Genomic DNA, 17643 nt, shown 5'->3' on the forward strand with positions numbered 1-17643 from the left:
GTGGCTCATTCAGTTAAATGCCTGACTCTTGGTTTCAGCTCAGGTCATGATCTCAGGGTCGTGGGATCGAGCCCTGTGCCAGGCTCCACGTTCAGCACAAAGTCTCCTTGAGACACTCTCTCCCTCTGTACCTCCCCCTGCTTGTGCACACACTCACTTTCTCTCTAAAATAAATAAATAAAATCTTTAAAAAAAAAAAAAAAAAAGAAGGACGAGTTTCAACAACAGAAATGGTAATACCATTCACCTGTATTATAAAGTATGTCATCACTTTCAGTGATCAATATTGTGAGGTCCTCGGATATCAAGGATTTTATGACAATGCTCACTCAGGGACAGACCTCCTCGGTGAGCGCCACAGCTGTACAATCCAGCTGACCCACGACACTTCACTGAGATGCTCCTAAGGCACATCAACCTCCACCTGCACACAGCTGATCCATGGACTTCCTCCCACAGCTGCCGTCCTTCAGGGCTCCAGGCCACCTACAGCCACTTGCACACTCCAGGCATGGAGCATCATGTTTGTACCTTCCACTTGCTCACAGCCTGTCTGTAATCAGTGACCAAGTCCCATTGGGTGTGCACACCCCAAAAGCTGCTCACACACATTTACTCTGAGCCATGCTCAGATACCATGCTGTTCTCTGCAGACGTGTTATCTCACTGAAACTTCACAATAATCCTGAGAAGTCGGGGCATTAGCAGTTCAACTGATTAGAGAAATTCTGTCCCTTTAAGTAAGCCATGCAGGTCATTTAGCCACTAAGTGGCAGAGCTAGGATGAAGGCCCACTTGACGGTCAAAGCTCAAAGCCACCTCCTCTACATCATCCCATCACCTCCTGCCCAGCCTTTCACAGGTTTCCAAGCACTCCACATGCAGAAGAGTGATCCTTTACAGCACTGTACGCCCTTAAGAACCTTGATGGCTGTACACTGCTCTTAGGATAAAGCCTAAGGGAAACTGCACACAGCCTATAAAGCCTGCATAGTCTGTTTCCTGCCACCTCCTCGGGCATGCTGCTTGCCCAACCCTGGATGTCTCAGCCTCGAAGCAGCCATGCTCCCTCCCACCATAAGGTTTCCCACTTGCGATTCCCTTGGGCTAGAACTTGAATTCTGTTTTGGGTCGGGTTTTTTTTTTTAATAATAATAAATTTATTTTTTATTGGTGTTCAATTTGCCAACATACAGAATAACACCCAGTGCTCATCCCATCAAGTGCCCCCCTCAGTGCCTGCCACCCAGTCACCCCCACCCCCCGCCCGCCTCCCCTTCCACCACCCCTAGTTCGTTTCCCAGAGTTAGGAGTCTTCCATGTTCTGTCTCCCTTTCTGATATTTCCTACCCATTTCTTCTCCCTTCCCCTCTATTCCCTTTCACTATTATTTATATTCCCCAAATGAATGAGACCATATAATGTTTGTCCTTCTCCAATTGACTTACCTCACTCAGCATAATACCTTCCAGTTCCATCCACGTCGAAGCAAATGGTGGGTATTTGTCATTTCTAATGGCTGAGTAATATTCCATTGTATACATAAACCACATCTTCTTTATCCATTCGGGTTTTTTTTTTTTTTTTAAAGATTTTATTTATTTGACAGAGAGCACAAAGTAGTGTCACAGGGAGGAAGAGAAGCAGACTCCCTGCTGAGCAGGGAACCTGACATGGGGCTCGATCCCAAGATCTGGAGATCATGACCTGAGCCAAAGGCAGATGCTCAACTGCCTGAGCCACTCAGGTGCCCCTAGAATTTGAATTTTGTAGAACCCTGGGCTCCCATGCAGGCATATGACACCATGTAAATCTCCAACAGTGGATTCCACTACCACCCTCTTCAATGTGGATCCAACACCAACTCTCAGAATATGCTTTCAGGGACACATGGGTGGCTCTGTGGTTGAGCGTCTGCCTTTGGCTCAGGGCATGATCCTGGAGTCCCAGGATCAAACCCCGCTTCAGGCTCCCCACAGGAAGCTTGCTTCTCCCTCTGCTGAGGTCTCTGCCTCTCTCTCTCTGTCTCTCATGAATAAATAAAATCTTAAAAAATAAAAAAAAGAAATATGTTTTCATAGGATGAACCTAAATCTTGATCCTTATGAGTTCCATTCATTAAGACTTCATCAGTGCTTGTGGCTCTGTTTCAACAGATGACTGGCGAAGTATTTAGAAAGCTCCCTGTAGCAGGTCGTGATGAGCATGCTAGACAATGCCAAGAGCTGGCTGTGGTTACAACTGCAGCCAACCAACACGACCATGGGCGACAGTTCTCTGCTTCTCACGAGGGCTGCTCCATCACTTACAGTTGTAGCTATTTAATAAACACACGGGCTAATGAGTCAGGCTCCTTAAACATGACCCTCTTCAAAGATTCATATGAATTAGGCTTCAAGTACAGCAGTCATACTAGAAATTTAATTTGAAACTGACAGCCCTAGCTACGCTACGCATCTGACCTAAAGCATCTGACTGAATATACCCAAGGGGGCGGGGGTGGTAAAGAAATAAAGATGAATCCTTCCTGAATAAGCTCCCAGTATCATCCATAGTGCCCCCTCCAATTTCTCGCATTCACGTATGTGTTCAGGTAGCATAACCTGAATCAGGGTTTCCTGTTTATAAAATGGGAGGACAGGGGATCGCTGGGTGGCTCAGCTGTTTAGCGCCTGCCTTCGGCCTGGGGCGTGATCCTGGAGTCCCAGGACTGAGTCCCACAGTGAGCTCCCTTCATGGAGCATGCTTCTCCCTCTACCTGTGTCTCTGCCTCTCTCTGTGTCTTTCATGAATAAATAAATAAAAATCTTTAAGAAGAAAAAGAAAAGAAAACGGGAGGACAGACATTGTTGTGAATAGATTCATTTAACAAACAAGAGATCTGGCATTTACTATGAATAAGATCTTAGGAATACACAGATACATGATACACAGTCCTGCCCTCAAGAAGCCCAGGCTTGCTTTTTCGTTTACAATGTACAGCATTAGAAAAACTAAAAGAATGATGGGGCAGTTGGGCCTTCAGCTCAGGTCGTGATCCAGGGTCCCACTAGAGCAGGAGGCATCTGCTCTGTCTTGGACGTCTGTTAGCCCGTGCTGTTAGCCCTCCCCACCCCTCAATGCACAGAGCTCCCACAAGATGACTGGGCCAGACCCCACGGCTTCGCGGGCAGCTCCCCACCCAAGGCCCATCTGCTCATGTCCCTCCAGCAACGACTCCTCACCACCCGATTTCCTTCCTGCTCCCCACAAAACCCCTCTCCTAAATACAAGGCCACGCCCGTATCTCGTTCAAGCAGACATATGTTCCCTCTCTCCTCTTCCTTCTCAGGAAGGAACTCGGCTCTCCTCCCTCCCCATGCACCTGTTTCTTTCTCCGTGAGAACTCTGAACTCCCCGCACGCCATCCTGCAAGCCCGCTGCCCTGCTGCCACGTTGCTGTCTTACCTCGGCTGTATCTACACTGCCCCCCTCCGCGTCAAAAGCCTTTCCTGAATCTCCCCATGTCTCTGATTCTGAGCTTAATCTGACATCAAGTTCTGAGGTTACAATTATCATGTGCATATCTACCAGCTTTTGCTGGGTTTCCTTAGCAACAGCTTCATTAAGGAACCACAGCAAGAAGTTTAAAGAGGCTATTTTCCCATGTGAATGGAGTGGCCTGCACAAAATTTAAATGGCTTTGACGAGAAAATTAACCAGAGACAAAGAGGTCATCGATTCTAGTTAAGAGAATCACGAGCCAAAATGTTCTTAAATGGCCCAGAACAGTCCCTGGCGACCAGGTCTGCAACAGGCAGAGGCTCCAGGATGAGCACACATGACTCGTCCGACAGTGTGTTCTCCTACCTGCTAAGGTGTGCGGCTTGTTCCACCGGGACAAGGTCTTCAATTTCTTATGATCACTTTCTCTTGTTGTCACCTACCATTTCCTACTAATTAAAAAATTAGGGCAGCGTGAGTGGCTCAGCAGTTTAGTGCCGCCTTCAGCCCAGGGCATGATCCTGGAGACCCAGGATCCAGTCCTACCTCGGGCTCCCTGCATGGAGCCTGCTTCTCCTTCTGTCTTTGTCTTGGCCTCTCTCTGTGTGTGTTTCTCATGAATAAATAAATAAACTTAAAAAAAATTAATTTCAGTCACTTGGATTGTTTGAGAAAAGCTCTGTGATGCAGTTCACAGACCACGGACTGGAGAGTCACAACCAGCTAGGTTTAAATACCAGTGGTGGTGTTTACAACATAATCCTGGGCACGCAGCAAACTCCCATCTGCAACGTGCTCTTCTCTGCAACTGGCTACAATGAACTACTTGGCCAACTTTCTATGAGGACATGTTCAACATCTGTCTACACCCGCAGATTAAGTTAAGTGACTGCAACAAGCTGGCTGCTTCATTAGTTGTAAGTAAAATCAATGAGTTTCAGTCTACCTGATAACAGAGATGCTCTGCCTTCTTGTCCTTGCCTAGTTTAACGCCACTAGAGCAGCCTGATGAGAACATTCCCCAGCTCGGTGATCAAGCGTGTCTTCTTCTTCTGCAGAACTGATCACGGCTTGTAATAATTCATTTTATGTATGTCTATTTATTCCCTGCTTCCCCCCTAGACTTTAAGCGCAAGCAGTACATTAGGCACAGCCATGCCTGTTCAACCTCTGAGCATCCTAGGGCTAGCACCCAGCTAACACAGCACCCGGCCTCTGCTAGGGAACACAGCATGAAGGAAAGCATCAACAAGCATGCTTTCCAGAGGCCCTTTCACCTCTGAAACTGTGATCCGACTGTGCACACACTACATAAGGCTTCTCTAGCCTGAGGTTCCTGCTCTGTGGACAGGAGTAACTGATCTTAGTACCAACGGGGCAGACACACATACTGAACACATGCTATGTGCCGAGCCGTGTGGTAAGCACTTTACGTGTATTCAGATATTATTTACACTTAAAACAAATCCAGGAAGGAGTGAACATTATCATCCCCATCTCACAGATTCACAAATAGGCTACAGGAGGCTACGCATTAGTCCAGGGTCACATGGCAAGGAAACAAAGGAAACCCAAGTCTCGGACGCCAGAACTGCTCCTTCTCTTATTCCTACCTCACCGCTGGCCTGTGATACCAACACGTCCAATACACAAATTCACAGACAGTTATTAAATGAAACGTGCACTGCCATTCACTATGCGAGATAACTATCGTAAAGCACTTTCATAAACTTAAAAGACATGTCGATCCCTGTCCCTGCTCACAAACGAAAGGAATTCTGCAGGAGCCCTACCCAGCACCATGAGATCCAAGGGTGTTTTTTACCCATTTTTATGTTTGCACAGGGCTTCTTAAAGTAGAAAATACCTGCAAGAACCACATTCCTCCTTTCAAAACTTCCACAGTAGCCAAAGTCTGCCGGGAATCAATACAACTCATCAATTTTACAATGAAATATACCTGATCAAGAACCAAAAGCTCATCCTATTTCAGAAAAACCAGACACCCCTTTTTTATTGTTATTATAAAATCCTCCTGGAACTCGTTATTTTCCAGTCTGCTCCCCTGGTAGGTACCCATGGAAATGAGTCAACTAAGGCAAAGTGTCATGCTGGGGGAAACTCAGGGCTACCACAACATGCTCACATCCACACCCCACAGCACTCACCCCCTCTGTCGGCTGGCCCTAGTGTTGTCCATGAAGACCAAGCAAACAGGCAGGGGGCTGTGGCTGTTCCAAACAGCAGTGACCTCCCACACATTCTAAGTAAAAATAGTTTATAAAGGATTACAATACTTCAAAAATAAATTCAAAATGGATGAAAGACCTAAATGTAAGGCAGGAATCCATCAAAATCCTAGAGGAGAAAACAGGCAGCAACCTTTTCGACCTCGGCCACAGCAACTTCTTGCTAGACATGTTGCCAGAGGCAAGGGAAACAAAAGCAAAAATGAACTACTGGGACTTTGTCAGGATAAAAAGCTTCTGCACAGCAAAGAAAACAATCAACAAAACTAAAAGGTAACCTTCAGAATGGGAGAAGATATTTGCAAATGTCTTATCAGATAAAGGGCTGATATCCAAAATCTATAAAGAACTTATCGGGGGATCCCTGGGTGGCGCAGCGGTTTGGCGCCTGCCTTTGGCCCAGGGCGCGATCCTGGAGACCCGGGATCGAATCCCACGTCGGGCTCCCGGTGCATGGAGCCTGCTTCTCCCTCTGCCTGTGTCTCTGCCTCTCTTTCTCTCTCTCTCTCTCTGTGACTATCATAAATAAATAAAAAAAAAGAACTTATCAGGGGCACGCCTGGGTGGCTCAGTGGTTGAGCATCTGCCTTCAGCTCAGGGTGTGATCCCGGGGTCCTGGGATCAAGTCCCACATTGGGCTCCCTGCTCAGTGGGAAATCTGCTTCTCCCTCTCCATCTGCTCCTACCCGCAGCTCATGCTCTCTCTCTCAAATAAATACATTTTAAAAAAAGAATTTTTCAAACTCAATATCAAAAAACAAAAAATCCAATCAAGAAATAGGCAGAAGACATGAACAGACATTTCTCCAAAGAAGACATACAAATGGCCAACAGATACATGAAAAAATGCTCCACATCACCTGCCATCAGGGAAATACAAATCGAAACCAGAGTGAGATACCACCTCACACAGGTCAGAATGGCTAAAATTAAGAACTCAGGAAACAACACCTGCTGGCAAGGATATGGAGAAAGGGGAACCCTCTTACAGTGTTGATGGGAATGCAAACTGGTGCAGCCACTCTGGAAAATAGTATGCAGGTTCCTCAAGAAGTTAAAAATAGAGCTACCCTACAACCCAACAATTATATTTCTAGGTATTTATCCAAAAGATACAAAAATACATATTCAAAGGGAAACAGGCACCCCAATGCTTATAGCAGCAATGTCCATAAAAGCCAAACTATGGAAAGAGCCTAGATGTCCACTGACAGATGAATGGACAAAGAAGATGTGGTCTATAAACACAATGGAATATTAGCCATCAGAAAGAATGAAATCTCACCATTTGCAACACTGGATGGAACTAAAGGGTATAATGTTAAGAGAAATAAGCCAATAAGAGAAAGACAAATACCATATGATTTCAATCACACATGCAATTTAAGAAACCAAATAGATGAACACATGGGAAGGGGGAAAAAGGAAAAAAAAAGAAAAGAGAGAGGGAAGCAAATAATAAGATTCTTAAAGACAACAAACTGAAGGTTGATGGAGGGAGATGGTGGAGGATGAGCTAGATGGGGGATGGGCATTAAGGAGGGCACTTGCTGTGATGAGCACTGGGTGTTGTAAGTAAGTAATGAATCGCTGAATTCTACTCCAGAAACTAATACCATATTGTATGCTAACTAATAAAATTTAAATAAAAATTAGCAAAAAAATTTTTAAATAAAAAAATAAAAGATATGCACTTATGCCCCACTCCACCCTTAAAAACAGCTTTACAGCAACACAAAATCTTCAACATCCACCTGCAAGGCAGCTCTGGCCTGCATGGGCCCTGGCATGTGAGGGCATCAAGTCCCCTGGCACTCACCATTCCCCCAATCCCAGCCCTCGCCAAGCACACCATGCACAGTCCCTGGCTTCAGGCCTCTCAAGTGCCCTCCCCTTTGCCCCCCACCGGACTGACACCTGTAGGGCTGCTGCAGGGCAAATACTACGACAGTGCTGGACATAAAGCGTCTCATCTAAACCAATCCTTCCCATCACCAGGAGAGCATGCTATTCTACTACTTCACACATCCTGACAATAAGTCTGACAATAAGTAAGGGGCGGAGTGATTTTGCTCATAAGGGACAAGGACAGGGTGTGAGCCCAAGCCCGTGTGACTGCCCTCCAATCCAGCAGGACTCCCCAGCATGAACGCCCATGAGGACCCCTCCCAACTGTCCAGCCTACCGTCTCCACACTCACAAGGTCTGGCCCCAGTACTTCTATGATGTGTCTTCCCCTCCACAGTCCCTCAAGAACAAACCGCTCAGGCCAAGCGACCACCACCGCACAGCTCTGACTCCCTGTGGTGTGATCTCCTTTAATGGTCCAAACACTGCAGTTTGGTTTATTTGTTTGTACTGGGTTTACTGGCTTTCCTGTTTTGGTCTCTCCCTTCAGTGTCAGGCTGACGGCTGACAGCTGCCGCTTCTTACTCACTCGGGCTGCCTCCCCATGGGTCTGAGCTGGGGAATCGCTGTGACAAGGGGCCAGAGGGGCAGCGAGGTGCTTCCCAGGGGAGGGCATGGAAGCACAGAGCGGCCATATCACCTGCCTAAGGAAGTGAAGCCAGAGGCCCTGTGCTTAAGTGTTATGCTAAAATAGTTATCATTTTATAGATATGGTTATAACATGAAGTATCAAAATATGTAGAAGGATACATACCAACCCAAAGATGTTCATTAGCTCTAATTTTGTTTCTAGTTATTTTATTACTATTTTGAAAACGAAGAATGTCTAGTCAATATGGCAAGATGTTAACATGTTAAATCTGGATATAGAGGCCTGAGTGTCTTATTATTTTTTATATGTACAAAGTATGAAATTATTCTAGTCTCTGTCGAGAGCCCTCCCCCAGCCTCCACCCTCCCTCTCACCCAAGCCCCAGGCCCACATACCAAACAGGCTTTCTTTTTATCCACAACTGAATCTAGCCCTTTGGCCCCCAAAGCGTCCTCCTCAGCTTTCCCTCTCAGAGCACAGCATGAGCATCAAGCCAGAGCCTGGGCATGGGTCCAGCTGACCCTCCCACGCAGTCCTCCGTGGCTTCCTTTGTTCCACCCACACGTCTTTACAGTCTGACTCCCTCTCTCCCTATGGCAGTCCCACCACTCAGGTGAAAGCATCCATATTGCCCACCCGGCCCCCACATCAGTCCTCTCTACTTGAGACAAATGGGATCATATCATTCCCATGCCTGTCAGGCCTTTCCTCTAAAGCCCACACGCTCAGAATAAACAGCAAACCCTTCCCCTGGCCAACAAGCCCTCCAGCTCTGATCGTGCCCCCTCTCTCAAGCTCCTCTCAAGCTCCCTCTCCAGCCTGTCTCCACGTGATCTAGTCCCTTCCAGGGAAGGTGCTCTCTCTGATTTCAAACTCACTGAGCCATCTTCCTGAAATGCTCGGTTCCCACCTCCTCCTCTCCTAGCTGTCTCCTATCCATCCTAACCATCCCAGCTTGAACCTCACTGCCTCAGACAGCCCCTGACCCCACACCCTCCACCACCAGCAAACTAGCTTAAATCCATTTACCTCTTGTTCTCCATCCCCTTTTCTCTACGCACCCCACCACTGAAGGTCTATCTTTGCTGTGAAACTGCCAGCTCATGGAGGGCAGAACATGCCTTCTCCATTCCTCCTTCCCACCCCCAGCACAGCCTGCGCTCAGCAAACACCTTTGCTGATACAATCACTTGTGTTCTGCTCTCGGCCATGGGTCCTTAAGCAAGCTGCTAAACTTGAGACTTGTTGCCTCATCCATAAAAATCCAAGTTAATTTGCTAAATGTCTCAAATCTTTCTAGAATACCAACTTTGTGATTTTTGCATTAGCAACCTACAACTAAGAGTTCTAATGATTTTCTTTTATTACAACCAAATCCAGATGCAGACTGAGTAGCACTTATTGAGTGCCTGCTGTGTAACATGAGCTGTATAAAGGACTTTCACAGACTTCCTGTTTCAGAAACCTAATGACCCAGACAGGGTGACAAATGGCAGTCACATCACAAGTGATGAGAGTAAGGCAAGAGGCACAGAGCTGCTTCAAGGTCACAAAGCTGGAAAAGTGGTTTCTCCAATCAAAAAATGTTAAGGATAGGGGCCCCTGGGTGGCTCAGCAGTTGACCATCTGCCTTTGGCTCAGGGTGTGATCGCGGGGTCCTGGGATTGAGTTCTGCATCAGGCTCCCCACAGGGAGCCTGCTTCTCCCTCTACCTGTGTCTCTGCCTCTCTCTGTGTCTCTCATAAGTAAATAAAGTCTTTAAAAAAAAGGTTAAGGATAGAAAATCTGGAATTCTGAAAGTCAAGTATCATAATGTAAAGAAGTAATACAAGTGGCCACATTAGCTAGAACATCAAGTTCTGGCTGCAGAGCTTACAAAGTGCCACAGCGAACCCTGGCACAGAAGTCGGATGGGCTCATGACCAGACTCCAAAAGACCTGTGCTAACTCCTCCAGGAGCAGAGGACGTACACCCACCTGTCGAAGATTAATGTAAACCGCGTTCTGGAGAAACTCTGAGGCTTCCATGCTCCGCTTCTGAATGGCGAGGACACGCACAGCCTTGACACATGCTTCTAACTCAATCACTCCAGCATTCTTGTACTGTAGGGTATAAAAGAGGACCCTCGTCAAAAAGAAGGGTAAAGATTTTCTGCCGTATCATGAAGGTCATACCACAGGGCCTCCCAGGCCCTGCAGGGCACTTCCCCAGGCTAGATGACCTGAGAGCCTCTCCCACATGGGGGGGGGGGGGGGGGGGGGCAGGTGGAGGTTTGTTTGAGAAAGTCTGTTATGGAGTCAGCGGAGGTTGGTGGATTGAACCTACAAATATCCATATAAATATGTATGCAATCATTCAAATAATACAAGCACAGTAGCTGGATATTGTATAAAACTTCAAAATATTGTCAATGGATACTTTGCTTCCATTTCCACTTAGCATCTCTTGCACTCTGAAACACCTGTAGACTCTCATCACCTGCTGAAGTTGTAAATCTATTTGACTTGGTGGTAAACATTCGAGCTCCCTGTATCGTTGTGTGCCCTCCACTGAAGTCTTCCACGTCTTTCTGATTTTCTCTCCAAGTTACTTGGTGTTGCTTCTCAGCTTCGAGATGAAGGACAAACAAAGACAGAGGAAACAGAAAAGGCAGCCAAGGCGAGATACTAAAGCCCAAAGAGGTTAGGTGACTATGAAAATCACACAGTGGCATGATGTGGACCAGAAGCTAGGTCATCTGTACACACATGAAAGACAGGCAGAGGACCCTCCTTGCTTGAGTTACAGTATCTGGGCAGAGTTCTCAATGTTCACCTGCCTTTACCTATGTTCCTGTGGCCTCTCCAGTGACAGACACGACATAAAGGTGGAAAGAAAAGGAGCAAAGAGGTAAATGAAGCAAACGAATAAAAATACAGCCAGAGGCAGGCAAGTCACCCATTTGCTCTACTTGCATCACATACACAAACTTAAGAACTGGTTTCTCCCAGACATTTTTTTAAACCCATACTCAACCAAGGAAGGGAAGAGCAATATAAGTGAGCCTGCCGCTGTAGTGTACATTAATACGTACAAATAGTTTACCTTGATCAAAAACTCAGTGCTGCAGGCCTTCATGTCACCATTTGAAAGAGAATATACTTGGGTCTCAAAGAGAGCACACAGCTGGACTCCAGTCACACAGCCAGGAGACACCAGAGGGGAGACTCAAACCCAGCTCTGCGTGACTCCAAGGGTCTGCTCTTTACACTCTTGGGACTAGAAAACTCATCACCTACAGCCACTGTGCCACCTGCTGCATACATGGCAGACAAGTCTGGAATCCTTCCTGATGTGGTGCTGCAGGCAGCCAGTAACTTTCAATCAGACCTGGCTGGTGAAGCGGCATCCACCTGCCATGCCCATAGGGCTTTGCCACAGAGGCAGGAGAGCCTGATTCCTTCCCTGCCTTAACCCGGGTTCCTTCTGCTTCTCCAGTCCAAAGGCAGTCACTACATTGCTAGATTTAGTTATACAAGCCACATGACTTCTCTCCATCTGTCTGCCCACCAATAGAACTTAGCTATGATCACTCTAGTAATTTTGGAGACAAGGTTGAAAAGACAGAAAAGAAAGGATTCTGGAAAAAGTACTTAATACTTATAATTTTTAAATAGCCAGTTACAAAATGAATATTAAAACATCAATCTGCCTTTCTATATATCAGCTGTAAGCAGCTCAAGAATATAATGGCAAAAATTCTCATCCACAAAATTATTAAAAACATATACAGTAACCAGGAATAAACTTAAAAACTATGCTCATGTTCTCCATGAAGACAACTGCAACTGTATTGCGGGACTTAAAATAAGATGTTTAAGTGCAGATATGTTAACATATTCTATAGAGAAAAGTAATTTTATAAAGATACAAGTTCTTCTAAAAATAATTCAAAACTTATTGCAAGCCCCATGAAAATTCCAATCTTTTTTTTTTTTTTTTTTTTTTTTTGTATCTTGAACATAATATTTCAGTATTCTTTAGGAATAATAAAGTCAAAATACTGGCCAAGAAAATCTGGGATGGGAGGAAGGAATTTTAAAGAAAAGAAGACACACTAACACATTAAATAAACTACAGGAAATAAGATATCATGATAAGGTAGGGTAAGAAAAGAAATTTGTAGAAAGGAATAAAAAGGTCAGAATTAGGGATCCCTGCGTGGCGCAGCGGTTTGGCGCCTGCCTTTGGCCCAGGGCGCGATCCTGGAGACCCGGGATCGAATCCCACGTCGGGCTCCCGGTGCATGGAGCCTGCTTCTCCCTCTGCCTATGTCTCTGCCTCTCTCTCTCTGTGACTATCATAAATTAAAAAAAAAAAGAAGAATAGTTTAAAAAAAAAGGTCAGAATTAGACTAAAGTAGGATTTTAAATCAGAGAGAAAAGGTATGAATTCAGTAAGTCATGGTAAAACAATCAGACAGTAACCTGGAAAAAATAAATGATATTGCTGTGTCATAACGTACACAAAATAAGCTATAGGTAAGGAGGTAAATATTTTAAAATGCTAACAACAGGGGCATCAGGGTGGCTCAATTAAGCATCCAACTCTTGCTTTGGGCTCAAGCCATGATCTCGAGACCCTAAGACTGAGCCCTGTATCAGGCTCCACACTCAGCACGGAATCTGCTTGGGATTCTCTCCTCTTTCCTCCCCTGCCCCTGCTCATGGGTGCATGCACACTCTCTCTCTCTTTTCAAATATATAAATTCTTTAAAAATAATAATAATAAAATGCTAACAACAACTAATACAATACTTTCCATGTACTTAACTCTGCCTGTCCTCACTGTATCCCTTTGGGAGAGGTACTACTATCATCATCCCCATTTTAGAGATTTAAAAAAAAAAACTGAGGAAAGGAATTTTATTCTATTGTTAAGGCATTTCTAAGTATAATACTGAAGCTAAAACCCATAAGGAAAATATTTACTATATTAAAAACATGTTTTGCCAACAACCAAAAAGAAAAACTCATGAACAAAATCAAAGGCAAGCAACACAGGACTCCTGGTGGCTCAGTGGTTGAGCATCTGCCTTTGGTTCAGGGCGTAATCCTGGAGTTCCAGGATTGAGTCCAGCATCGGGCTCCCTGCATGGAGCCTGCTTCTCCCTCTGCCTGTGCCTCTGCCTCTCTCTCTGTGTCTGTCATGAATAAATAAATCTTTTTAAAAAAAGGCAAGCAACATTAGGAAACATATTTGTAACAGACAATGATGAAAGGCAAAAAGCTGATATCCATAATATACAAAGAACTATAACAAAGCAACAAGAAAAACACCCCCACCTTAAATGTATGCAAAGGACACAAACTGGTAATTCACATAAGAAATGTACGTGTTAATAAGCAAAAAAAAAGTTCAGTATCTCACTGGTAATCAAATACAAACAGAAACAATGAAGTTACTTTTACACATCATAGTGGCAAATATACTAAAAGGATATAATAGCTGGTGAGAGCAGACTATTAACCTACTTGCAGGAAAATATGGCAATGTATAAGTAAACTCTAAAAATAACAGTATGCTCTGACTCAAGTCCACTTCTAGGGACTGCCCCATAAATCAATCAATCAATCAACAGTCCAAAAAGATTTCTTATCAGGGCATTTATCATAGCACTATTTACAATTATGGGAAGGAAAACTTAAATGAGATAATATTCAGCAACAGAAAATTGGTTAAATAAATAATTCTATACCTTTTCATTCCCTATTGGAGAAGGAATTTGAGGAATAACTTGAAAGCAGCTTATGACTTGAAAGCAAATGTCATATCCAGTGATTAAATTACCAGAAATCTTAACTAAAGGAATAATCAAACAACAACACAAGAATAGGGGCACCTGGGTGGCTCAGTCAGTTGAACATCCAACTCTGGGTTTCAGCTCAGGTCATCATCTCAGGGTCATGGGATGCAGCCCCATGATGGGCTCCACATTCAGCGCAGAATCTGCTTGAGGATTCTCTCTCTCCCTCTGCTCGCCCCCTCACACTCTCTCTCCCTCTCCCTCTGCTCTCCTCCTCACAGTCTCTCTCTCTCTCTCTCTTTCTCTCCCCCCTCCCTCTCCCTCTGCTTCCCCCCTTGTGCTCACTCTCTCTCTCTCAAAGAACATATTTTTAAAAAAAGAACACAAGAATGTATGAACAAGGATGTTCACTGAAGCACAATTTTTCTAGCAGTGGAAAGTGAGAAGAGCCTAGGTATTCACCCAAAGATGATAATGAGGGGATCCCTGGGTGGCTCAGCAGTTTGGCACCTGCCTGAGCCCAGGGCATGATCCTGGAGACCCGGGATCGAGTCCCACATGGAGCTTTCTGCATGGAGCCTGCTTCTCCCTCTGCCTGTGTCTCTGCCTCTCTCCCTCTCTCTGTCTCTTATGAATAAAAAAATAAAATCTTAAAAAAAAAAAAAAAAAAAGATGATGAAGCAAATCACAGCCAGCTGTAGGCTCTGTAGGAGCAGGCACCTCATCTGTAGCTACTACCCACTGCCCATGCTGGGCTCATGGCAGTCTCCTATGAAAGGTGTAAATGAATAAATGACTACATCCACATTTCCAAAGACTTTCTACCCTATCCGCAAGAGGGCAACAGCCTGCAGAGGGAAGACATCCATGAAGTACCTCGGAGAGAATGAAGCAAGCAGCAGAATAACACGTAGTACAGCCGCATTTTCCTAAATAAGAGATATACACTCACACGGATGTGTCATAGGCCTCACGGTCGTGAGAGAAATGTACCAGACTGTTCATTCTCATCACTCTTAGAAGTAAGGGCGGGGGAGGCAGGCAGCTCCACCTGCTGCCACTGCCACACCCCTGCACAGCTGGAGTCTCGTTTTCAGTATTTCAGAAAGTATATTTGAAATTTAAATTTTTTTTTAATCCAGAGTAACAAGAACGGTGCATCCAGAAGACGGAATGCTAGACACATCATTAAAAAGCATGCCAGGGAAGATTTAACTACAGAGAGGAACACGTAATGCGCCACATCAGAAATGCAAGTCTCCACACAGTGAGTACAGAATGCTCACCATGTTTTATGATATCAGCAATATACGTTGACAAAAGACCAGAAAATAGATACTAAAGTATTTAAATGATTATCTCTGAGCAGTGGGGCTATATGATCGTCTTTTTTCCTCTTTCTCCAAATATTAAATTAAATGTACATTTTTTGAATCAGATATATAAAATATTTTTAGGTCTATAGCATTATGCATTAGTGAATAATACATCAACACTTACAGGACCAAGTAATTGGGAGATACTGTAGTACTTCACAGCGTAAGCCAGAAAGTCCTGGTTAAAACAACACAATTATGTAAGGGGTTTACAAAGCAGTAAAATCACCTTGCTATAATAGGAAATGGCCTCCTTATACTTGTCAATTATGTCCTCAGGACTAAGACAGTTCTTAGCACGTCCGATTTCAGCACTCGTGTCAGGATTTATGCCATTGGTCGTGAGGGCACCTGCAAACCAAAAGAAGAAAAGAAATAATCTTTTGCTTTCTGTCTTGTATCTTTGTTCGTTTAGAGGGGCACAAATAGGATAAAACTTATTCTCTCCCTGCAGTTTAAATAATAAAGCCGGGGATCTCTGGGTGGCTCAGCAGTTTAGCGCCTGCCTTTGGGCCAGGGCGCGATCCTGGAGTCCCGGGATCGAGTCCCACGTCGGACTCCCGGCATGGAGCCTGCTTCTCTCTCCTCCTGTGCCTCTGCCTTTCTCTCTCTCTCTCTCTATCATAAATAAGTAAATAAATAAATCTAAAAGTAAATAAATAAATAAATAATAAAGCCATTTTTAAATTCTTCTTAGCTTATAGGTCTACTGTAAGACTTACCATCAAAGCACTGATTAAATGATAATTAACTCAGAATAAGTTTTCCTCCCTGTTGAAATCTTAAAGAACATAGGATGCATCATATATGAAAGTAACATGTCTGTAATAACTAGCTCCGCCGTCTTGAAGACAACACAGCCAGCACACACTGCCTCGTGGCTCTAAGCTCTGAACGTTAGCAGGAGGCCACACTGTGTCCTCAAATGAAGATAAACTACATGAAAGTGTTTTCCAAACTGTCCAGCATAAAGAAATATAACTGACAAACAAACGCTAGCATCCTGTCTGTGGCTCCCATTTTCTATTTCTGGCCAAACTCTGTCACCAAGCCCAGAAGTGCTGAACTCCGCAGCCATCAGACTCATGTAGGGAAGAGTTCTGGAGAAAATTCCACTTACAGAACATAACCAACTACACATGGAACTCTGAGAGGGGAAAAAAAACAGATGAAATAGTTTTTTATTTCATAGAACACAAAAAATACTCTCCTAAGCCTCCGTAACAGGAAAAGCGGTATCCTGCCAAGCCACTTGTTTATCTCCCGGACAAACTGCGTCTCCCTGACACCTGCTGGGGGCTCAGACACAAGGCTGCTGCCGATCCTTATAATCCGCGGTGCATCTCACTGCCTGCAACACATGTGCCAGCTCGTCTCCTTCCCTCACTTCTGATGTTGGCCCAATTTTCTCACCTGCTTATTTGGCATTCTGTTCTTCTATAAACTGCCTTAAATGCTTTTGGGAACAAGATAGAAGAATGAGTGGACAGACAGACAGATGGACAGGTGGCAGAGAGGCAAACGGACAGAGTGACTCCAAGAAAAGGGAAACAGAGAAAATCTCCTATGCAAAGCCCTCCTCTAGCTAGGGAAGAGAGAACCACAACAGGGAGCTATGAAGAGGCAGGTGGCTTGGGATCTTGTTTCCTCCAGATTTTGTGAAAATCACAGCAAGGGATGAGAGGATAGAACTATAAATAATAAAAGAAAAGGGCAGGCCTGAAAAAACCTAAAATGTATACCTTTTTAAAGAACAGATTCAAATCATCAAGGCCCAATGACACAATCCTTACAGAACTGAGAGTTCCAACTCCAAGCCACAAGGCATCCCTTCGGAGCAGTGAGAGTTTACACAGAGTGGCTGCAACACCATCAGAGCCAAAGATAACGATTTTGCACGTAGAAGGATTCAGCACGTGTGCTAAGAACTTCTTCCCATGCTCTCCCACACAGCCCCCAGCTGCTCTATGAGGGAGGCCCCTAGTGTACCTCATTCCTGCAGGCGAGGAAAGAAGTCCTGGAGAGGCTAAGTATTCTTACTAGTCTCCAGAATTGCAGACGTAGTTGCTCCACGGTAGGATTTAGACTGGAGCCTATGTTCTTCAGCATCATACTCTTATGCTTTGTGTGTTTTTCATGTGTATGACACATTTGTTTCTGGCTAAAAGACTATTTAGTAAGTGTATAGGCAGTTTTGATTCATCTAATAGGCTCTAACAATTTATCTTTACATCATTGACTTTTAGTCT

The 17643-nt window shown here is 44.7% G+C and overlaps 1 protein-coding gene across 1 annotated transcript in view; it reads right to left on the bottom strand.

Moving 5' to 3' along the window:
* TRAPPC9 (trafficking protein particle complex 9) overlaps positions 1-17643 on the bottom strand; it is a 544705-nt gene that overhangs the window by 487099 nt on the left and 39963 nt on the right. Inside the window, 2 exon segments of the mRNA XM_038555604.1 lie at positions 10210-10335; positions 15624-15745. Of these exon segments, the coding sequence (XP_038411532.1) occupies positions 10210-10335; positions 15624-15745 (248 nt within the window).

Source organism: Canis lupus, chromosome 13 (assembly GCF_011100685.1).
Source record: "Canis lupus familiaris isolate Mischka breed German Shepherd chromosome 13, alternate assembly UU_Cfam_GSD_1.0, whole genome shotgun sequence".
Classification (NCBI taxonomy): Eukaryota; Metazoa; Chordata; class Mammalia; order Carnivora; family Canidae; genus Canis; species Canis lupus.